The sequence below is a fragment of the Ambystoma mexicanum genome, chromosome 1q, assembly GCF_040938575.1.
Source record: "Ambystoma mexicanum isolate Mex_15411 chromosome 1q, UKY_AmexF1_1, whole genome shotgun sequence".
NCBI lineage: Eukaryota > Metazoa > Chordata > Amphibia > Caudata > Ambystomatidae > Ambystoma > Ambystoma mexicanum.
In genome coordinates this window covers 574,263,861-574,287,557 of record NC_090922.1, presented here as the reverse complement: position 1 = coordinate 574,287,557, position 23,697 = coordinate 574,263,861, and the positions used below count along the sequence as shown (strand labels likewise).

Genomic DNA, 23,697 nt, shown 5'->3' with positions numbered 1-23,697 from the left:
CCTGGACATCCTTGCCCCTGTCACGAGGATCCGCATGAAGCCTGCCTCCAAGCGCAACACCTGGTATGATTCCGGCATAGCACATTCTGAAACGGAAGTGGCTGGCTTCAAGCACATCTGCTGACCGACTGGCCTGCCATCTGCTGCAAAGACAATACAGAGACTCCATCCACATGAAGAAGAGGGCACATATCCAAGCCTGCAGCTCCGGGGCCACCAACAACACAGCTGAACTGTTCAAAATCTACAAGGAACTTCCCAATCCTACTGCAGTCTCTGCTTCTCTTCTGCCATCCAAGGCTCTCTGCACTGGCCTCTCGCTCCACTACCAAAACCCAGGACATCCTGTCCTCACACTCCTCTAGTCCCCTCCATCCCCCTCACTCGCTCTCAGGCCTCCCTCCCTTTGCCCCCGTTGCCCCTTCCCTCCTACTCTCCTTGCCACCCATAGCACAGGATGAGATCTCTAAACAAGTCCTCTCTATGAACGTCTCCTCCAAACCGGTGCTCCCCTGCTCCTCCAAAACTATCAGGGACAACATTGCAGAAATCAGCCAAGGGTGGAGCAAGGGAGGCAATCACCCGTTTGCCACTGGCGCCTTCCACCTACCCACTCAAGCACTCCTTTGTGCACCCTCTCCTTAAAAAGCCGACCCTTGCTGCCCAGCTTACTACCGTTCTATCTCCATTACCTCCTTCCTGGGCAAACTCATGGGAGAAGTTGGTCATCTGCCAACTGATCAACCACATTGAATCTGTTGGCTCTCTCCACGACCACCAGTCTGGCTTCAGAGAAGCCAGAGGCATGGAAACTGCTCTCCTGAATACCTGTGAAGACTTGCTCTCAAATCTCGATTCCAACCCTCCCTCTATTCTCATCCCTCTTGATCTTCCCTCTGCCTTTAACATGGTCAATCATGCCACCTGTATAAATCGGATCTGAGATACCCCTATATTGGCCTTCATTCTGTATTGGTGTCTGTTGCTTCCTATATTAGCCTGCATTCTGTATTGGTGTCCATCGATTCCTCTTTTGGCCTTCATTCTAAGTGTTGTCTGATACATATTTTGAGCAAATGTGGCAGGGTAGGTGTGATCTGCTGTTTACCCAACTGGTTATCGCTAGAATGCTATTGTTAACCATCGTGCTTACACTTTAGTGTTATTGAGGTGTTTTAAGAGTGTTTGGGGGCCTTTCACAACAATTGGGGCATTGCTGTCTGTGACGGGAGGGCAGATAACCCCTTGTGGCTAATGTTTAGCTTTGTGATTTGATGCAGTTACTGGAGCGGTTTCTGAGGCCATCCATTTTTTGGAACCACACCTGACCAGCTCATGCTCTATTTTGAAATAACTAAAATAAACTAAAATAACTGAATTGCGCCACTCCCCATTTGCAATACCCTTTATTATTTGGGAGAGACAATGTCGTGCAATTTCCATTTCATGTGGCATAACTTCTCTTTACCCCCAAAGCATTGGAGCACACAGCATTCATTGTAATATGTGGCCATTCAGGTCTGGGTAAATGGTATTTCATATTTCAGCAGTGACTCGTTGGCAGAATGCTAAAGCAGATGTGCCCTCTGCGTTTCTTATGCAAGGTCTTTCATTGTTGTACATTTAAATGCTACTCTCAGTAGGCAATACTGGGCTGGCTAGAGGAATTGAGAGGCCTTGTGCAGCAACAGATGAGCGTGGTCCTCTTATTTGAATATGTATTAACATCACAGAAAATTCATACGCAGGGGCAGGATGACTCATGAATATTTGATAATCCAGAGGATTGTAGGAGTTTACATTACAAGATGTTTCCATCGTAAGCCCCGAGACAAATGCACCCTGTGGTGTGTAATATGCGACCACTGCTATTAGATATGTATAGGTCAATATCAAGAGTGAGAATGCTTTGAATAGTGTCCACAGTGTGATCTTCATCACGTCTAGGGCATTCCAATGTTGGCAGATAAGGCAAAGTGAAATGAAATGATTTGCACAAGATCACACACCTTATTTAGTTAAGTAGTGAAGCTGGGATATGTCTGCAATTGAGACATTGGCCACATATCTTCCCAGCTCTGTTTGGTAGACATTTTTGCAGGTTGGCTTTCAAGAATGCTCAGCTTTGTACGTATGACTTGAAAAGTACTCCAAAGCGAGTGAACCACTTAATTCCTTCTTGAAATAAGTCACTTTCTTTTACTCTGGCATGACTTTTCTGTGCATCTATGATAAATCAACTATGGTATCTTTAATGTATGTGGCTAGATCGTCATTTTAATGCAGCCAGTCCAGGTGTGTGTTGTGGCATGGCATTTTATTCGGAGTCTACTACGCGCACGCAGGTGGGAGGGTGGGGGGCACACCCAAACATCTCGCACAGGGCACTGTTAGACCAGGGGCCCGCACTGTGGGATTAAAAGATGTTGCAGAAATGTTCCTGCTATGGAGGCCGAGCCAGGAAGGCAAGTACTGGACGGTGGAGGAGGGACATGGAGTTAATGGCGGAAGTGCTACGGGTGACGCGACAAACTGGCTTATTCCCCCTGTGCCCACAAACCGTGTGCTTCATCCAGTCATGGGACGCGCATCCTTTCAAGTGCATATTACAATGGCATTATTTGCTAGTTTTTGATAAAAAAAAATGTTAACCGCACTATTCGAAATGTTTGGTATCCATACTCCTAGCCTTTGTTAGTGCTATAGAATGCCGCTTGCAGCCCGGGGAAATGTGCTACGTACATGGCATTGCGCCCCATTCCACCCAGGCAATGTTAGTCCAGTCATGGTTTTAATTCTGCGTTCTGGGATTTGTAGCCCTGGGTTTGAAATGTGGAAACCCAGCACTACAAGTTCCAGAATGCAAGGTTGAAAGCAAGAATGCACAAGTATCTCCCCTAATGTAATGGGGCTGCTTGCACGCTGGTAGTTTATCGTATTTGAAAAGTGGGCGTTTGGTGCAGTCGACGGATTCTGGCCCTTTTTTATTTTACTTTGTTCTTGGAATAGTTGACGTTGAACATGGATGCGCCTCACTATTAATTTGCCTACGCAGTTTGCGCTCGAGTCTCAAGTGGAACGCTTAAAACTGGACTGCGGTGGGCGGCGACAGGTGGAGGTTTTAAGGTATTTGCTATAATCTATGCCACCATCTCGAGCAATGCGACTGTTTGAACTCTTACGCTCTGCTGCCTCCTAGTGGCCGGATGGCCGTGTCAGTAGCGGCGCTGGTGCTTGACTTGTGGTTTACAGACCCTTGCGCAAGTCCTTAAGGCAGCACAAGTCTGGGGCTTGACTTGTGAGCTGTTGGAGGAACTTTTCGTTTAGGTGGGTGCAGTGCAGGTACGCCAGGGATAGGTAGTCCCCAGACTTGCGATGGAGGAGTGAGGGTCGTAGGCTGTACAGAGCTGGCCTTTGATGGGGCGAGCCGGGCGACCGCATGGGTTGCCACGCCCCCCAGGGCGCCTTTTGCCCCCACCACGCCAGCTCGGGGGAGTCTTTCAAGGGCTCCCCCGAGCTGGCGTGGTGGCAGGTGTGGCAGGCGCCTCATTGTCATTGAATGAACCCGCGGCGGTGGGCTCATTCAATGACAATGGGGTCCTAACGGCACCCATTTAAACTCCTTGCCAGAGCGAGGAGGTTAAAAAAAAAAAAAGTTGCCCAACCTGACCCAGCCCCGTGTTAAGCAGGGGGGCGTGGTGGGTGAGGTGGGGGGGTGCCAATTCACTGAGGCACTGAGGGTGCTGCTGCCCTTAAGGCCGGCCCCTGGGAGTACAGAAGTACATATGCTTTCTTTTATAATGCCGATTACAAGCGACCACCTGAGCTGTGTTCTGGCTATCCTAATGTTATGTTAAAGGATATTTATACTGTGCACTACCGCCACAGGAATGGTCTCCTGGCGGATCTGAAAATCTAGAGGGTAGCATAAGTTACTAGGACTGAGTGGGAAGGGTTTGGTGGGGAGCAGAAGAGAGCTGTGATGTGCTGTTGGCAGCTTCAGTTCGGGTTACACCGTTCGCTAAGCGTATGTGTGATAGTTTTTTTAAAAAAAATTCTGGTTGGTAGTTGTCATGTGCTGTTGTGTGAGGCTATTTGTGGTTATGCTTCCTTGTTGTGGTGTAGTGAAGTGTGTGCGGTTTGTTGTGCCACATAGATATGGTTGTTATGTATAGAATTTGAAAGGTGTAAGCAGAGAGCTGAGATTTTTAGTGGGTTGGTTAGTGACGGTTCTCCATCGTAGCTCCTCCGCTTTGGCCACCTGTGATATGCGTCCCTGCTAGTGTTGCGTATTGTGGTGTGTCTAAATATATTCTGTGTAGGGTTGTGGGCTGTCTGTGGGGCTATTTAGTGGTGATGCCGCCTCATCCCCCTCCACCTGTGTCCTGGATAATGGATTTCTACACTGCTTGGGCTACTGGCATATCCCAGTGTGTTGCCGTCATCTCCTTCCTGTCCCCTTTAGGGGGTCAGTGGGACCTCTTTGTGCTCTTGCGCTACCTAGCCCCATGGTTTTTCTGTTCGGTCTCCACTCTTTGCCCTTAAACTCATATCCCCTCGGTCTGTGGTTCCTCCTAGGATGCCGCCATTTCTCTTATTGGCCCAGTTAAGGCCCTCCATGGGGACCCGGGTCTCCCTCCCACTTGCAAGTCTCTCCCGCTCCCTTCCCTTGTTGTGGCATGTTTGCTCATTTTGAGGTGTGTTGGTGTTGCTCATTCGTTTTTGTCCGGTTCGGAGTTCAAGAGCCAGGTTTTTAGGAGTTTTCTGAATTTTAAATGGTCCCTCGTGTTTCCCATTTCTGTCGGGAGGGAGTTTCACATGTTTGCAGTTAGGCAAGAGATTGCTGATCCACCACGTGTTTTCCTTTGTAGGGTTTAGGTTCCAGGCGCTTTGCTTGATCTGAGTGTTCTGGTCGGCTGGTAAACAGCGATTTTCTGTTGCTTGGCCGTGGATTGCTGTGTGTGTTATGCACATTGTTTTTAATGTGATTTGTTTTTTGACTGGCAGCCAATGGAGCATCTTTAGGGCAGGAGCGATGTGGTCTCTTTGTGAGAGTTTGAGGAGGAGTCTGGCTGCTGCATTCTGTATACGTTGCAGTTTCTTCAGTAGATAATACGGCATTCCGAGGTATAGGCTGTTGGCGTAGTCTATCGTGGACATCATGAGGAAGAGGATGGCTAGTGTTTTGTGAATGAAGGAGAGGAATGATAGGATCTTTTTGATCGTGTGCAGGTGGAAGAAACATTTCTTGATTTTGTTTGCATTTACTTCCAGTTCTAGTGTTAGCTCGTTGTCCATGAGGATTCCAAGGTTTTTGACTATTTTTTTATGGCATGGGCGCTGTTCCTAGTTCTGCTGGCCATGGGTTGTATTGGTTGCTTTCCTGGTTTTTGAATATGATGATGATTTTGGTCTTACCCGGTTTGCATTTGAGACTGTATGTCTGAAAGAACTCTACAATTGGATGAACAGTCTACCAGTGTTGTGTTCTCCTCTTGTACATCTTCGATTTTGTATTTGATTTGGGTGTCATCTGCGTAGTTGTAGCAGGTGAGGCCGCGCCTTTTGATGAGGTCGAGCAGATGTTGAATAGGAGTGGGGATAGGGAGGATCCTTGCGGTTCTCCACAGGTGGAGTGCTGCAGTGCTGATTTGAATGGTTTCATTCATACGGTTTGTTCTTTCAGATAGGAATGATTAAATCTAGAGCAGCGCCTTTTCGCTGATGGCGATTTCTTTGTCTTTTCATTAGAATGTTGACTGTGTCGAACACTGCGGAGAGGTCAAGTTGTATCAGTGCAGAGTTTGTGTTGGGAGTCTGCATTGGTCTTTAGGTCATCCCAGATAGAGAGAAGTGCTGAGGACGGAGGAGGCAGGTGCTGAAAAACCAAACTGGGCAGATAATGTCAACAAATGCCAGCTAATAAAAAAAGTGTAAGGGAGAAGAGAGGGCATAAGGAGGTTAGAGAGTAGAAGGCAAGACCAAGATAATGCAAATAGGAAAACAGTGAACAAATGCTAGAATGAAAGAAGATGAACGAATAAAGGGATTGATGGTCTGTAAGATACAGGCAAAGAACAAGAGGGTGAAATAAGTGTCACCTATGAGAGAAAGCACAAGGGGTGGGGGATTAAGAGGAAAGGAACACATGGGCTTGAACAAAAAACGAGTGGAAGGGAGAGTAGGATAAAGAACGAAAGGGAGACAATGTTGTGCAATGTATGATACTGCAGTAGAAGGGTTGGGGGAGCATGAGAGGAAGAGCAGGAAATATACTGCTTGGGGGGCACAGAGGCGGTTTAAAGGAAACCAGGAGATTGTTTGAGTGATGGAAGGAAAAAAAGGAAAAACCGGTAGGGGAAATTCAGGGGAGAGAAATGGTAAAGAGTGCTGAGAAACATAAAATGGGTTCGGGAGTGTTTGTGCGCTGGTGCAGAATTTATGTTATGGAAAAGAGCTGCACACACGTGTGGGGGGTGCATTTTAGGTATTTTTTTGGGCCTCATATTACTTATGATGGCCTCCTAAGGGTTGGAGGTCTTTTTTTGTTTTTGTTTGGGCTAGTATGTGGTGCTTTAGCGCCACCTAGAAACCAAAGCTTTTGCATTTGAGTACAGATATGGAGAAATGACACATGAGGTGGTATAGCCAGCTTGTAGGTGTTTGGTTATTTGCTCACCCATTTACTGCCCATGACCATGCTAATCCCTATGGCCACGCCCAGTCAACTACTGCCCCTCCCCACCAAAAACACCTCCTTACAGGAACTCTGAGTTTGCTTTAATCAAGCCATGCCATCAAACTTTGTACTCGCGTGCCTGCCAGTGATTTTTTTCAAAACGGTCTTCTGAGAGTTAGATTAAGCGCACTACTGGTGTAATAAAAATGTCCCAACAAGGTCTGGCTTCAGTCACTCTATTTATAAGCACTATTCCTGTATTTCACTGAATTCCTGTTAAAAACAAGCATTGGCAAAGTCAACAGTTTTGGCTTGTGTATAAGTATTCAGCATTGGTCGGGCACTGCTATTAGATGCCGAGGTACTTGCACCATTTTTTATCTGCTACCATCAATGGGCAGTGAATCAGGCTGCCCAGCTTATGGTGATTTGGGGATTTGCAACAAAAAAAAAGCAAAATTGACTTAATTGCTGCTATAAATCCGAAAAACCTGCAATAACAAACATACATGTAACTCTGGGCTGCTGATGACGATCCAGCGCATCACTGCCCCCTGCTCTGTGTAAGCGGCCTTCAAGGGGATGGATTTGACATCCCGCTGCATCGTTTTCATTACCCCGGCCCTTTTGCACAGAACCCATTGCTTTCTAGAGTTCACAGCACATTATCTGATGTCTTCTGTGACAGTTAAAAAAAAAAAAAACTAAAATAAATATGGATGAAGTGATAAACTAAGTACAGGTCCTGCTTAAATTGTCCATTTGTTACTGCAAAGTTAAGGATATTCGTTTCCAGCTGTAAAATCCAAAAGGTTTAGCTAAAGAAAAGTGAAGCGGGACAAAGTCAAGGAAAATAAAGGGTTTGGGGAGAGGGGGCGGGGGGGTTCTGAGGAATATAAATGGTGATAAGAGAAAGGGGGAAAAAACCAAGGGAACAAACTAAAAGCAGAGCGGAAGATAGAAGAAGTGAGCAATGGGGGGAGATGGAGTGGAAAGCAAACGAGGAACCCAAAAAAAGATGGTACTGTGATTGGTAAGAGAGAGGGACGGGGTCAGAGGGGAGAGGGGAAACTGAAGCAAAAGATAGACCGCAGGAGTAAAGGGGGGTGGGGGGGGGGCAGAAGCACTAGATTGACAGAGAACTAGTCTGAGGGAGACACAAGGGACGCGTGCATAAGAGAGAAGTAGAGAAAAAAAAGAAACCGTGAGGCGGGCGGTCAAAGACATTCCTAAGCACCGAAAGCAATGGAGAGAGGGAGAGAAAGATGGAGACTAAGTGATGGGACACATGACGGGAGAGAGAGAGAGAGCGAGCGAGAGAGAGAGAGAGAGCGAGGGATGACGGCAAAGGAGAGAAGATGAAGACGAAAGGAGAGCGCACGGCAGCATAGCCCGAGAAACAGATGTAGAGAGTGTGTGGGAGAGAGAGAACGAGGCCTAGCAGAGAGACGAACAGGTAACACTTAACAGTGCTTTATACAGTCTACCTTCTCATGGGCTCTCTCTGGGGGAGCGTCAGGAAGCCCACCCTCCCAAATCCTGCCTCCACTGCTGCCTGGCTGAAACCCCGTGGATGGGCTACATGTACACTGTTGCAAGGGCGAACTCGAAAGTTAGTCATCTAAAGTAAGCCTGCACGTCAAGCAAAACAATCACTGTTCCTTCAAGCTGGGCTCCTCTGGGGCACTTTCTGTTACACTACAGCAGGGCAGCATACACAATGTGCTCATTTATTTATTACTATACATATAGCCCTAGGCTTTGTATATACAATTGCAAACATTAAAATACATACATCTGCCAAATTAATAATCCATTGCCTCGAGCCACCTGGCAATCAAGGTAGTGTAAAAAACATCCTACATGAAGAACATCAGAATTTGACAATTGTGAAGAAAGGAATACAATAATTTCAAGTGGTTGCCAGACATTTGGTCGAAAAAATTTGGTCGACTGGACAAATGGTCGAAAGCCAAATGGTCGAATTTTTTTATTTTTTATTTTCACCCCTTTTCACATTTCAAGCATTTCAAGTGTCTAAAATATCTTTAAATTTCCAATAGAATTTGATCATAAAATAAATACACTTTTGGTCATCTCCTGCCATAAATGTAGACCAGATACGTGTCGTGTCAGAGCAGTCAAACTATTATCATAGGTTTTGGCAAAGCGTTCCCTGATAGAAGAGCGACTTGGACAGAGTGTCGGCGGATGTTCAAAGGTTTCTAGCTTATTGTCGCCACACAGCTGGCACAAACGATCAGAGCAATGAGTACCAGCTCTCCCACCTTGTATCTCAAGGGCCACACTCAGATTGAAGTTGAGGAGCAGATACGGTCTAATTATTTCACTGTTAGGATAGGCATTGATATGGGCCGGCTTACTGTCACGAGTATTTCTATAGAGAATAAACGGTCCGCCGTTGGCATTGGTACTTAGTCTGACTCAATTTATTTTCATAGCTCAAGGTAGTCGGTTTCTGTTTCAACCGACTTTTCGATAGAAACGCATACCTAGATACTGCCCAACCTTCAGAGTCAACACGCCACTTATCATACATATAAAGCTATGATATTACCGATTTTTCCACATTCGATCTAAGCGTGAAAATGCTTAAGGTAACCAACCATGACCGTGTTATTACCGAACACATGCTATTTTTCAAAAAAACGCAGAACTGTCGATATATAAAATCGGAACATATCCCGTTCAGATCAAATTCAAGGTAAAAGAATTCAAGGGAGACCGCTTGTGGCATTCTAAATAACTTGCGGAGAATTTTGGCTTCACATTGTTTTAGGTGGTCACCAGGTTTATGACCCCATACTTCAATACCGTAATATAACACGGGTAAGCTTTTTGTAGTCTAAAGTAACAAAATCGTGGACAATGTTGAACGAACCCCAAATCCGCCCAATGAAGGAACTCATTGTCTGAACGGATGTCATACACTTCACCCTAATTTCTGACCAATGCAGATTCCAGATCAAGGTGTGCTCCACATGTAACCCAAGGTATTTGTAAGAGGTAACACACTCTAATTTCGAGCCATTTATCGACCAGGCAACATTTACCTTTTCATCTCCCCAGAGAACACCATAACCTTGCCTTTGCCAATATTTGCTAATCATGCCACGTGTGCCAATAATCGCACCCCAGCCCCCAGGCAGTAAACATGTGTCACACATATGCTGCAAAAAGTACAATGTTATGCCTCACAATTTCATTTTGTATTCAATTTGATGCCGCAATATCCTTGAGGCTCTGGTTAATATCTCTATGGCAGTGCCTGGCAAGTGCCTTTCCCCTGCCTACACAAAAGCCCAAACTCTTGGCGTTGCAATGTTGGTTTTTCGACTCTACAGACTGCGGTTTCTTGGATGTATTGGGACACGTTGCTATAATTTTTTTTTTAGTGTGCCATTAATACTTTTGACTATTTTTGTAAAGTGACTTGTTTATATATTGCTGAAGCCGCGCACAGCTGTCTAGTGGGTTCCCAACGCCTAGCGCTACATTACAGCTCACCTGGCCAGGCTGCCATATTGATCTCATTGGTTACAGCCTCAGTGAGGGGAGAGCCCAGCATGGTTTTTCAGGTGTCCCTGGTAAACCTTTCCTAAAACGGAGCTCCCTATGGAATAGGAGTGTAGGCTTTACGTAACTGGCTAGGTTTGGGTGTAACACGGCTGGGTTCAGGTCATTTGATGTGGTGGAGGTGCATAGTCTTGAGGCCTTGCCCGGCGGTCATTTCAACATACAAAGACGGGTTAGGTTCTTTCTTTTATCTGAGGATATTGCAGGGATTGCATCTGACTGGCTCCTACCCAGATCTGTTGCCTCGCTCTTTGTGCTTGGAATCACTCTGCCTGAAGATTCAGCGGGTGAAGTAGCTGCAGCTGTTGTGTAACTCGGCAGCATGGCCCGGTGCTGAGACCTACTGCCTGCTGCCGACGCACACCACTCTGTCTGTAACCTGCAGTGGCTGCATGTTTGGTGCTGGTTTATGCAGGTGCGAAAGCTCTGCACTCTCCAGATGTGTGGCAGGTGAACCCTCTAATCAACCACTGATCATTCTTGCACATCAGCAGGGCTTTAAGTGGGCCAGGGCTAGCCTGGGCGGTCCCCACTGGCAGACTTGGAAATATGGTTTTAGTGGGGGCCTGCTGGGGCTCCCTCATGTCTCCTGACAGCCCCGGCTGCTAGAGGACAAGGCTTTTTTTTTCTAAAACCTGAAGCTCTTGCTTATCTGCTTCAGGCTTTAGAAAAAAAGGCATTTTCCCAATAATAGTGGCACCAGCACCGGAGAGGCATCCCTTTAACCAAGAGATGCCCGTGGGCCTGTGCAACCATTATGGAAGAAAGGTGAGGCTGCAGGAAGCCGAGGCCTTTTTTTCTAAAGCCTGAAGCTCTCGCGCACTCGCAGGAGCTTCAGGTGTTCGAGAAAAAAAACCTCTGCTTCCAGTAGTCTTGCATTTCAGCCTTAATGGTGCTGCACCCCCCCTGGCCAGGCATCCGTTTAGCTAAGAGATGACTCTTTAAAAAGTGATTGTTTTTAATATAAACAGATTTTCAACGGATTATATTTTATATTAAAAATAAAAAAAATTTAAGAACCTGGGCCTCCTTGCACATCCTAGGTGTGGTGGGGGGGGGGAGGAAATAACACTGCTGTATGGTTTTGTGTCGGGGGTAAGATTGCATCGGTGTTTCTCGAGCCTGTGAATTTGATGCTCTACTGGGAAATAACGGTGGCTTTGGCTCCGTAACAGCATCATTTCATTCCGTTAACCTTCAGGCCTTTTGAAAAAAACGTATGTTTTCTTTGTTCTGTACATGTACACACACACATCGATAACGCACGCAAGATCACGCGCAAGGTCGTGACCTTGCGCCATCGATAGCACGGCGAGGCCGTGTAATTCCCTGGTCACTCGTCCGCGTGCACATCAAGCTAATCTGTTCGGCGTGCGTTGAACTGGCCGAGGGGCGTGCATCCGTGGCGTTCATTAAGGATTTAAATTACACCTTCTAACCGCTCGAGAAGCTTTTCCGCTAGAGGGCGCTCTAGAGCTGGGCCTCAGTTAGCCGCGGCGATTGATTGGCCGATTGTTGATCGCTCCTCCTTTAAAGCCGGAAGAAACCTCTGTGTTCTCAGGTTGGCGGCAGCACTTGGATGGAAGTGGGCGCACTGCCAGCGTTGAGCGCTATGCATGGGCTCTGTGCGAGGTCCAGGTGATGAGACCGCTCGCAAAGAGCCTGGCTCTCACTTTGAGGGCGACCCCACTGAAGGCAATGGAGGGGGCGGGGGACTTTTTGGAGGAGGGTAAAGGGTTAGTAGGTAGGTAGGTGGGTGTAAATGTGATTGCAGGGATGAGGAGGAGGGCACCCTGGTGAGGGATAAAGAGGCTGGTGTTCTTCGGGAATCTGGGAGTGGGGAGGCGATGGTGTGGCTGATTGAGGGGCAGCCCAGGGTAGCAGGGGACTGCACCCCCCCCTCTCTTCCACATGCATTGTCACGATGCTAGACACTTCCTGGTCCTTCCTCTCTTTCTCCCTTCTGTATATTGACTTGTGAACCCTGGACCGAAAGGCAGGGCAGAACTGGTGTCTTATGTGCACATCCCCTCATTTCCCCCAGTGCTGGGGTTCCTGGGTGCACTGCGCGCTCGAAGCCCAACAAAGACTTCCAGGCCTGGGCCTTGTGCCAGGACAGCTGGTGGCACAAACGGGGCGAAGTCTGGCTTTAAAGGTGGATTTTACCCAGAGACTGCTTCTTCTCCCCCACACCCCCCTACAACACACGCATGCAGAGCAACATGGAAAGAGCCCCTCCACCCCCAGATTTATGCTTCTCATAGGGGTTCACCACGGGGTACATGGCCATCTCCTTGCGTCTGCTTGGGGCCTAGCTCTCCTGATCCTGGGCCATGTTCAGGGAGCTACGCTGCTGATCTAGGGGCGCCCAGGGGTTTAGGGACCCAGGCCCCTTGTGATAGGGTGAATAGGTTGTTCAAGAGGCCCATTGTAACTTGAGCTTGGCAGGACTGGTGGGTTTCCTCGCAGGGAAGGTTTGTGGGTTTAGGTTTTTCGAAGGTGGAATTTCCAAAATGGCGATGCATTTGTGGAGCGGAGATAGGCGGGTGGGAAGTATGGGGTATGGGGGAATTGAGGTTCGAGTGACTCCAACTGGTACATTAAAACATGCTTTGTCCTGTGACTATGGGTCCTTGACATGTGCTGTTTTAGGTGGGGTGATCGGGGGCCTCTGTGCTTGGTGAATAACCTGTAGCGCTCTTGGGGGAATGCTGAGTGCTACTTGTGGCATTGCAGCCGCTTCGGGGAGTTTGGGGATCTGCCAGATGTTCCTGTGATGGTTCTTGCTTCTCGGAATGGTTAGGCTTGGTGATGGTTTGGCTGATGGTTGAATCGCCAGTTGTTGAAATGGGAGTGACGGCAGAGTGCCCCTAGCTTGACGGGGCATTGTCCATCAACGGAGGGTAGGTGGGGTGTGTGTGGGGAGGGAGTCTCGCCCAATTGGGGACTAGGCTATTCCATGAAGTCTAAGCATTTCAGTGGCGAGATGTGGCCACAGCCTGAGGCCAGCATGGAGGGCTTGAGGATGAGCAGAGGAGGTTGGAAAATTGGAAACGTGCTCTTCCAACATCTCTGTTCTTGGGCCAGCTTCCAGTTCGCTTGGTATGCATCGCCCTCACCTTGGACAGCATTAGCCGTGTCTGCACTAGACGCTTGTCCAATACAAATCCTCTTCTAACTATAGGTACATACCAGACCTTCACAGTCACTATGGGAGCAAAGTTGCCCACCAACTGGTTGAGTGAAATACATGTGTATATTCTGACCACCCACAACATGAGTGAGTACTGTTCCAAAATGCTCACAAATTCTTTCAGATTAGCTGTGTCGCACCAGATGAAATATCAATCTCGCACTCTCTATCAAGAAGAGAGCGCATATCCAAGCCCGCGTCTCTGCAGCATCCAACAACTCGGCTGAACTCTCTAAAATCTGCAAAGAACTGGCCAATCCTGCCGCAGTCTCTACCTCTCCTGTCCCCTCCCAGGCCCTCTGTACAGCATTGGCTTCTCACTTAATCTCTAAAACTCAGGACATCCTGTCCTCTCTCTCCGCCTATCCCCTCCCTCCCCACACTCCCTACTCTTCCTCTGCCCTTTCTGCAGCCATCTATCCTCCCTCCTTCTCTGCCTTTTCCCTGTTCTCCGCAGACAAGTTTTCTAGACAAGTCCGATCTATGAAAGTATCATCGAAACAGGTTCACCCCTGTTCCTCAAACTATAAAGGATCACATCGACTCCCTGGCTCCTGCCCTGGCTGATTTCTGCAATCACTCCTTCGCAATTTGAGTCTTCCCATCCCCCCTGAAGCACTCCCTTGAACACCCCTCAAGAAACCCTCTGCCGACCCCTCCTACCGGCTATCGCCCAATCTCCATCACTCCCTTTCTGGGCAAGCTCCTGGAGAAACTGGCCATCTCCCATCTTAATCTCCACACTGAATCTGTTGGTTTTCTTCATGACCATCAGCCTGGCTTCAGAGCTGCCAGAAGCACGGAAACTGCTCTCCTGAACATCTGTGAAGACCTGATCTCAACCTTGACTCTAACACCCCTTGCGTCCTCATCTTGCTTAATCTCTCTTCTGCCTTTGACACTGTCAACCACGCCATCCTGCTCAGCTGTCTCCGTGATAACCTGGGTATCAATGGTCCGGCTCTGGCGTGGCTGACTTCTTTCCTCTCCGACCAACCCTCCCAGGTCCAACTAGGGTCCTTCCTCTCCGCTATCTTTTTCTCTACCTGTGGCGTCCCCCAGGGATATAACCTCTCTCCCTGGCTGTTCAACCAATAACTGGCACTCCTGGCCCACCGCATACCGCTCTCTGCCCCACCTTTCAGTGCTATGCGGATGATACCCAGCTCATCTTCAGGCTACCCTCGGCCTTCTCTACCTCCCTCATCTCTGACTGTCTGTCTGCTATCCTGGAGTGGTGTGCTGCCAATGACCTCTGACTTAATGCCAGTGAGACTGAGATTCTCCTCATCGGCACACCCGCTCCCTCCTTTCCTGTAGCTCTCTGGCCAGCTTCTCTTGGCCCTCTTCCTGTTCCCACCTGCAAGGCTAAAACCTTGGGGTCATCTTCGACTCTACACTCTCCTGCTCTCCTCACATCTCTGACGTCTCTACTCTCCTGCTCTCCTCACATCTCTGACATCTCTACTCTCCTGCTCTCCTCACATCTCTGACGTCTCTACTCTCCTCACATCTCTGACGTCTCTACTCTCCTGCTCTCCTCACATCTCTGACGTCTCTACTCTCCTGCTCTCCCCACATCTCTGACGTTTCTAAGAAGTCACACTACCAGCTGCACCTCCTCAGAGGTATTCTTCCTTTCCTCTCCTTCCCCCAGAAGCTCACTGTCTCCAGAGCTCTGGTCCTCTCTGGGCTGGACTATTGCAACAGCCTCTTTCTAAATCTGCCTGCCTCTACTCTCCGCTTATTTATTTTCCTAACATTTTAAAGCCATACAATTAATAAGATGGAAAACTTAGTTACAATGAGAATTGTCTTTTGTAACAAATTATGCTTATTTTTTGTGTGAAAGCAAACCAGTATTTCACAAAAGTATTTTTCTGAGTTCCTGTGCTGTGTTCGTTTATCATCAAGACGCCTCTATATGGTGTGTTTATCACATTGTGTATGACACCGTTTTCCGCAAATGTAATACATGCTTTGAAACCAGGCATCTTTGCTGAACACCTGTTTTGATGCTTAGTGGGTCCTATCCAGGTTCATGTTTTGGTTGCCTGTTGCATACTTTTTACACTTTTGCAGGGGCAAATCATTTTTACTCTTATAATTAAATTTACACTCCAATTATAAAAACAGTGTGTAAAATGATGAGTATGCACGGTCTATTTTACATCCATTCCCCCGTAACTTGCAGTCAATGGGGTAAACTGCTATAAATAGTCAGTGGCAGTGGAGTCCCTGCTCAAGGGTGAGTTATTGTCATTACACCAATCCCAGGGGTCATAGAATCTTTCAAATCTTCAAGACTGCAATTAAAATATCCAAACCCTTACTCTCCAAGAAGTACAAGCGCTGTTAAAAACAAATATGAAACCGTTACATTCGTAATTGAAATAGAAACTCAGCAAAACCTGTCCTGTCCCTGTAGTGATAATCCAGATTGGCATTTAACATTTGTATGTAGCGCTTCATGTCTGGTTTTTCTAACATCTAGGCACTGTGATTATTATACCTGAGTCAGTTTACCAACTTCTGAAGGATATTCGCTGGTAAGGTAACTCTGCCAGTTCAGCATTCGGGGGCTGCCATCTGTGTGTGATCTGCAGGTCACTGGTTCGAATCCCGGGCAAGGCCAACTTGGCCTTTCATCCTTCTGAGGTCAATAAATGAGTACCAACTTCGCTTGGGTGATAATTGTATAAAGCGCTATATAAATAACAAATTAACTCTGTCCAGCAAAAATTTGACCATGAGATTAAATGTAGAATGTAGCATGGATTCCTTGGCTCTCTGCACTGTTATATCATAACATTGGTATACCAGTAGGCAATACTAGTTCCAGGAAATGAGGACTTCAAACATCAAAAGACAGTTCTACTATCGAGCCTCAAAACACATAATAGAATTGCTATTTGCTTTAACTGTGTTAATTGGCTGGGTTTTTGTGTCTTAAAAAATGGAAATCTATACAGAAGGGATCAAATGGCCAGACCCAAGAGAAATGATGAGGCTTTTTGAGCGACTTATTGCCCTGTATTATATTAATATTCCTTTCTGCAACATGTTGTAGGAAGTGAACCAGCTTTACAGTGGCTGGGAATTGGTATAGAAATGTGTTTTTCTAAGGCTGAATTTCTTATAGTTTGCTGAATTCCTACACTGCAAAGGTTTTCCGATTCGAGTTAGCCTACATATTTTGACAAGACTCTATTCTGTCTTTGAGGATCTTGCCTGCTGGTGCAATTAACTGTTCCTATTCTTTGTGACTGTATCGGGGAGGCACATGCTGGGCAAGTTCTTTGTTACAGTAATTTTGACTGCTGGGGCCTATGAAGTTCCACTTATATTTGAGTGTTGCTTGCACTGTTGCGGTGAGGTCCTTGATTTACCTCTTCAGTGTGGAGAGGGGATGCATGGGGGTGGGGGAGGGGTGGGGCTTGCACGGCTCCATTCCGGGCAGTTCTTTCCCTCTTTCTCTCCCACAATGTATCTGTTCCTAGTGTGGCAATCTCGCCGTGTTCCTGTTCTGTGCGAGGAAATCGTTATTTACTGAGGTCCATGGTATACTTTTTCTATATTAGGAGTGGAGTGTGCACTACTGAAGACTGTTACACCTGTTCCTGATCTGCTCTCTGTGCTTTACACCTTGCACTGAACTCCACCTGTTCTACGTGATTAAAGCTTGCACCAGGGTTGCCCCGATTTGCCTTTTCTGTTTGTGGTGCGGTTCCTTCTCAAGCTGATCTTCTTTGTGTAAGCAAACCGTTAAAGAGCTTCCACTGCTGTTGTGCCCTTTCTTTATGTGCAAGGGAAACCTGGTGTTCGTGTGCATCGGTGAGAGTTGCTTGTGCCACTGCTCCATGTGCTTTATCTGTTAATTGGGAGAGAAACCTGCTTTTCTGTCCCGACGCAGAAAGCTGGCGCGTTGTAATGAGTTCCATACAGTTTTAACTCTTTACACATGTCAGCTGGATGTCGCATTCTCAGTTTTACTTTCTCAAAGTTGAAAAATGGGGAATGAAATACTCCCAACTAAAAAAAAAAAACTTTCTGGAGTACTGATTACACTGCTGCCATGAATTGTTGATACAGGCATGTTTTTTCTTTCACACAGCCTAGACCAAAATGTGTTGCAAAATGCTCATGTGTTGTGGCCCTTGGCATCTATGGGAGTTTGGTGGCTGGCACACTTTGCCTTGCTTTCGGTCTCTCCCTTCATTCACACACACTCCCTCCTCGCACCCTCTTTAGGCACTCTCTCTGGGCACCCTCCTCGCAATCCTTCTTTCTGGGCACTCTCGATGTGCGCGGTCTCTCTATGGGCACCTGCACTGCCATCCCCTCTCACCCGGGCCGCATCCTGCTTGCACCCTGTCACTGGCATTCTCCCTTGCTTTCAGTCTCTCGCTCGCCTCTCACCTGCATTTTTCCTGCGTCCCCCTTGCCACCTTCCTTGGGAGAAGATGACCACCCTGGGCCTTGACGGCGATGCAATGGTGCGACTCGTTTTTGGCACATCACACAAACACTGGGGCAGCCTATTCTAAGATGCTTTCAAAATGGGCACATGAGTGAACTGAGGCGCATCGAGGTGGACTGCTGGTGCCAAGAGGCCCACGTTACAGTCAGCTGTTCAAGCCTGTAGCTGTGCTCTCCTCATGCCACGGGTGTCAACTTGGTGGTGGGACCTTCTCTCTTCCCTGGGTGGTCATGCAAGCGCATGGTCTAAATGCATGGCTTTAAGTGAGCTGGTGCTAAGCCCCGGCAGTCTCCAGAAAGGGCTCCCGAGCTTGACCCCACCCCCGAGTAGCCCCAGCCACGCAGACAACCATGTTTCTTCTCTCACAGACATTCTCCACACACACACACACTCCCTCCCCATGACTGACCAGGGAGGTGGGAGGGATCATGATACCGCTATTCAGGAGATGAGGTCAATTGGTACATTGTATGGCCTGCACAGCCAGCACCCCTGTGTGATCCTGGGCACATAACTGTACCTCTATGCCCGCTTTGCTTTACATGGCAGAAGCGGGGGTGCTTCAGAGTGAAGTCCCTGCGATGTATGCCACACTCCTCTGTCATGTGCATGGTCTCCATGTGACCAGGTGGATCTGAAAGAGGGGGGTGAACTAGGTCGGCGGGGCGATAATGACATGTCAGAGCAAGGCACGGAGTGCTGAAAACGCGTGCATTGTCATTTAAGTCGGCTCCGTTATGTTAATAGGAAATGACATCAGCTCCCACGTTAAGCGTGTTGGGGGGGGGAGGGGAGAGTCTCCCGGAATAGCCCGAGTTGGGCTCCCGACGCATGTTGCGTCTGGGCCCGCGACAGATGCCGCGCGCTCTCGGTCACAGCCAGGCGGGGGAGAGTATGTGTGCCGCCGCTTAGCTCGCATGTCGGCTGCACCGCGGGCGGAGGGCAGCGTTCGCAGCACTGACTGCGAGCTGCCGGCTCGGCTGCGTTGAGCGCAGAGGCGACTGCCGCGGGTACAACATCACCCACACAGGCTGCACGTCCACGGTGGAGACCTGGCTCCGGCTGGTCGCCACCCGAGGAAACTGGGTTCAACCGTGCAGCCGATACCATCTCATCCTCCACAAAGGCACGCAGGCTCGTTAGAAAGCCCCCTCCCGACACCGGCTGATATATACCGTCGCGGTGCAGGGTTAACGCGGCTCATTTGCGCAGCGGCACACACCGCGGACCTGCATTGACCTGCCTGCCGGGGTAGGTCGTGGGAGGGGGCGCGGCGCCAGCTGCCAGCCCCCGGTGTGAGTGACGGCTCTCCGTGCGCAGCGCAGCGCAGCCTCTCGGGAAGACGCGCAGGCTGGCCTCGCCGGGGTGGGAAAGGCGCGGGCGCGCCGGGATGTGTCCGCCTCCCCCCGCTCATCATGTGTCCCTCTGTCCGTCTCCCCCGTAGGTGAAGGCGCGCCGCTGAGGACGATGTGGATCGGGCGCTGAGAGATGCCGCGCAGCTGGGCCAGGGTGCGGCGGACTGCATGAAGCGATGGGCTGCGCCTCCGCCAAGCATGTCGCCACGGTCCAGAGCGAGGACGAGACCCAGAAGGGCAAGAACTACCACAACGGCGACGCCTTCGGCGGTAAGTCTGCAGCATGTCTTCTACTACCGCATGCGCTGATACGACATGTTGATACCCAAGCCCGGCACCCGCGCGCGCGCCTGTGTGTGTGTTTGTTTTACTTTGAAGAGATAAAAGGCCGAGTTTCCCCCACGGGAATTGTAACCAGCGCGTCATAGACATCAAACGTATGTCTGCAGCCATAGAGTTAACCTACTGAGCTGTTTTCCTACCTAGCACAGCGGACCAGTAGCACACCGAGCTAGGTTATATGCCTTTGGACCCGTGGCGTGACTAGCTAGCTACGCAGAGAGCTCGGCAGCTGTTAATTTAACCTACTGAGCTGCCCTGTGTCGAATGGGGACAGGGATCTTTTGTTTTCACAGCAAACTCCGCATCAGGAGAATGAACTTCCTGAGCTAGGTTACTAAACCACCGGCACACAGCATGTAGATGTCCACAGCATTTGCATAAACCAATTGAGCTATCTAACATGCTAGAGTTTAATACTGCGTTATAGATCCTGGCCGACCCTTGCTCTCGTAGCCCGTGAGACATGCTTCTGGAGAGCCCTTTGCAATGGGGGGTGGCGGGGCAGTGTTTGATCGATAAGGCCTTGGGGTGTCTGGAGCAAGCTGTTCATTTCTTTCGCATGCGGGAGAGCACAGCCCTTTTGTGAATTCCTAATGACGGGCCGCCTGTTTATGTTGCTGCCAAACCCCTCCCACTCCTCCTTTCTGGTCTAAACCGCTGCCCTCATCCTTTTGTTTACTTTGTTTGTTCATCATTATGGAAAGAATCAAAGGCGCACTTTTTTTGTTGTTGTATTGAAATCATATCCCCCGCCCTCGTTACATAAATTGCCTTCCGTACCTTTGCGCGATGACCCTCTCCCAAAACCTGCTGCGCGGGTCGGGAGCCACGTATTCCAAGGGCGAACAGAGCAGCGGCGTCAGCCACGCTTGCCTGCCTCCCTCCGCCGGCTGCAGTATTCTGGAGTGAGGCGCTTTCCCAACCATGACGTTTCCGCGTGACGCAGTTAGTGCCCGGCCGCGGGAGCACCCGCCTGATGCCTTACGCCAGGCCCTCCTTTTTAGCTGGAATTCTTTCTGCCAGCATGTGCCAGTACCGTAATCTGCTGTCTTAAGAACGTCATGCATTAAGGCTAGCTCAGTGGGTTGCGCCATAGCTCTCAACCTTGTGTGTCAGGCAAGGTGGGTGAAAACACCAGATGTTGTTTTCGGTGGGTGAGAGCTCTTTGGAGTGAATGGGTGTGCAGGAGGCTCGACGGGTGAGTCAGCTGTTTTCAAGGCGGGTGGCACCCGCCCAAGCGTGTGGGTCGAGGGCTATGTTGAGCACACGTTTCTGACGGCAACCTCAGCACTGCGTTTTGAATGCACGAAATTCTTTCCCTGTCTTTTGCGGTCAATACATTAAGTGTATTTGAGTCGGATAGCAACCCACTTTATTTCCAGTGCTCCCTTTCGGCTCCTGTTCTTTTTTTAGATTGTTTAAATGCAGTTCTATAATAACATGTATGTACAATCGCAAGATAATGCAGTACACTTCCAATAGATTACAATTCCTACTCACAGTAAACTTTACTTTTTAATGTGCATTCATAATTTTCCACGCTTTCATTAAATTATAGATGGGTCTGCAACCTGCGACTTTCCAGCTGTTTTGGACTACAACTCCCACGATCCCTCACCATTGACTCTGCTGACTAGGGCTAGTGGATGTTGTAGTCCAACACATCTGGAGAGTCGAAGTCTGCAGAGCCCTGCATAGACCGAATCAATTCCTCGGTGAATGCCCCATCTTGTGAATGATTTAACGCTTTACAGAGTTTTGGGGGAGACGGAAGACCGTGCCGTAGAGCAGGTTTCGTGGTTTTGCAGTCAATATGTTTACACAGTCTAGACTTTTGGGCCTCTTAGAATGCCTCTTCTGCCACAAATCGTTTCAAAAGTTGGCGATACATTAAATGCAAGGTCATGCAAGTACGTCCCCTTGCGCAGCCTAAATCCGGAACATTCCTTGGCTGTCATTTTAGCTAGGAGTCTACTAGGGCTCCCCCTGTGACCTAAAGCCCCCCCTCCCCTTTGTGCATCAGGGGTGTGTCCACAGTTGGATTCGTCACGGTTACACGTGCAAGAGTTTCCTAGCCAAGCCACGGCAACCGATTTTAAAGTAGCTTTCCCAGTAGCCTCCTAAATACAGGTGTTTAGCCTAGACGCATCTGAAGGAAGGCGTATGTCCTATAGTCTCATTCTGCCCAATTGCATCGGCCTGTGACTTCCGCCGACGACGTGCAGGGTCCAGGTACTGGCTGTCTGCTATAAGAGACTGGATGCATATGGGCCCGGGGGGTGGGGCGTGAGGCGAAGCGACGACGTCTTCACATTGTTGAACTTTAATTTGGTCTGGCAAAATGTACAAACCCAGTTCAGTTATAGTGATCTACTTTCATTATTGGTAATACGATTTCAAAATTGAATCTTGGCAAAATCATTGGCTTTATTTCAGACCTCGAATGAACCATGACAGTTCGTGTCTCAGAGAGAGTGCAGTCTTTGCTTCGGTGCCATGCTGATGGTGGAAAGGGTGTGTTGATTGGAAGAGCAAATGTCCCTTTGTGACCCTTAAGAACGGCTTTCCATGCACCAGCCAGACTTCTAGTCGAAGACCTTGCACAGTCTCCCATCGCAGACACATTCATTTCAAAGTAGGCGGCACAACTTACAAAGCATTGGATTTGGGCTATCCCTCTTACATTCCTGCTGAATTTAATCTTTTATGCTAAAAGAAAAATTCTCGTAACCAGGATATATTCGTCCTTCAGTTACCAAAAGCCCCCGCTTTTTTATTCCTACTTTTCCCCCACCCACAAAACTACGATTTCCATTCCCAACTACATATATATAGTTTTAAAATGTTTTGGGTTTGTTAAAAATTCCATTCGTGGTTTGGGTTTGTTAAAATCGCTGCATACCATAAGCCTCCATGCTTAACATGAAACTGTTGCATTACCCTCAGCTGGTTTATTCTATTACCTAACACAGGTGGATGGATCTTTCAATTAAATACATCAGTCCATTGGGGACGTCATTTCACCAAAATGCCAGGGGAGGCAGAAGTGACATCACATGGCCCTTGACCTCTCAGGAAGTGATGTCATTTGACCCCACCAGAGCACAGGAAGCAATGGAACACAACCTTTTACCCCTTGACAAAACAGGAAGTGGCAACACATAGTATTGTTCCTAACTTCACTATGAAAAATATGGTTACAATATCACTAATGCGATACACATTTCATACAAGAATGGATCATCTATGTATCGGCAGAAAAAAACATGCTATAACTGCAACTTGCAAAAAGCATAGTCCGAAATGGATGCCTATTCTACTCTTAATGCTTTTTGGAGGATTTTGTCTGCATTGTGAATTTGAGGTGTTTAAGAACAGACTAACCCCCCAAAGTGTACCTGAAATAAACCTTTAATGAGTCTTGCATATTTTGTTTAGAATTCCATAAATAATTCTTATTTGGTATTCCTGTCCTTTCTTATTTAGAGTCACTGCTCAAAGTGTTATTTACACATGTGGAACACCCCTGTTTTTTTTTTTTTTAAAGAAGCCTGATCAAGAAAGCCATCCTCTCCAGAATCAAAGAGCCACGTGGCATGGGCCAGAGCCCAGGAGCTTAAAATTGTTAAAATAAAAAAAAAGGTTAGCAAGGCAGACATCGGGGGTTGCAAGTGTGACCACTGGCGACCCCTAAATGACGTCCCTGCAGTCCGTACAATTTCTGCTTGTTTATCCAGCCTCAATCCATTTAGTCTTTTCCTTACAGCAATTACTATTAAATATCAACATTTCCTTTTTCTCAACGTTCATTTGAAGATGGTGGTCACTAGAGAATTTGCACAAAGCACAGAGGATCCTTTGGAGTTTGGAGTCCCAAATGGGTATGGTCTATCAAGGGTGGCATCTGATTGCAGAGTGCAATTTTAACGTATTGTTCAATCTGTACGTGACAGACTTGGGAACAGCCGTACACAGCAGCAGTGCAAGGACCCAGACTTGTTCGAGTCCATTTGAGGTCTACGGCCGTCCACCTTGCATGTGAATTGTAACT

General features: G+C 48.1%; 1 protein-coding gene across 6 annotated transcripts in view; it reads left to right on the top strand.

The window, feature by feature from the left end:
* Positions 1 to 23,697, top strand: part of C1QH1orf21 (chromosome 1q C1orf21 homolog) — a 723,044-nt gene that overhangs the window by 259,013 nt on the left and 440,334 nt on the right. For 4 of the 6 annotated variants that reach the window (XM_069641065.1, XM_069641066.1, XM_069641067.1 and 1 more), the window contains exon 2: positions 19,394 to 19,574. In XM_069641065.1, the coding sequence (XP_069497166.1) occupies positions 19,481 to 19,574 (94 nt within the window). In that variant the 5' untranslated portion in view covers positions 19,394 to 19,480. Of the gene's footprint in view, positions 1 to 18,750; positions 18,842 to 19,079; positions 19,201 to 19,393; positions 19,575 to 23,697 lie in introns of those variants that run through there. The other 2 variants (XM_069641069.1, XM_069641070.1) reach the window with 2 other exon arrangements.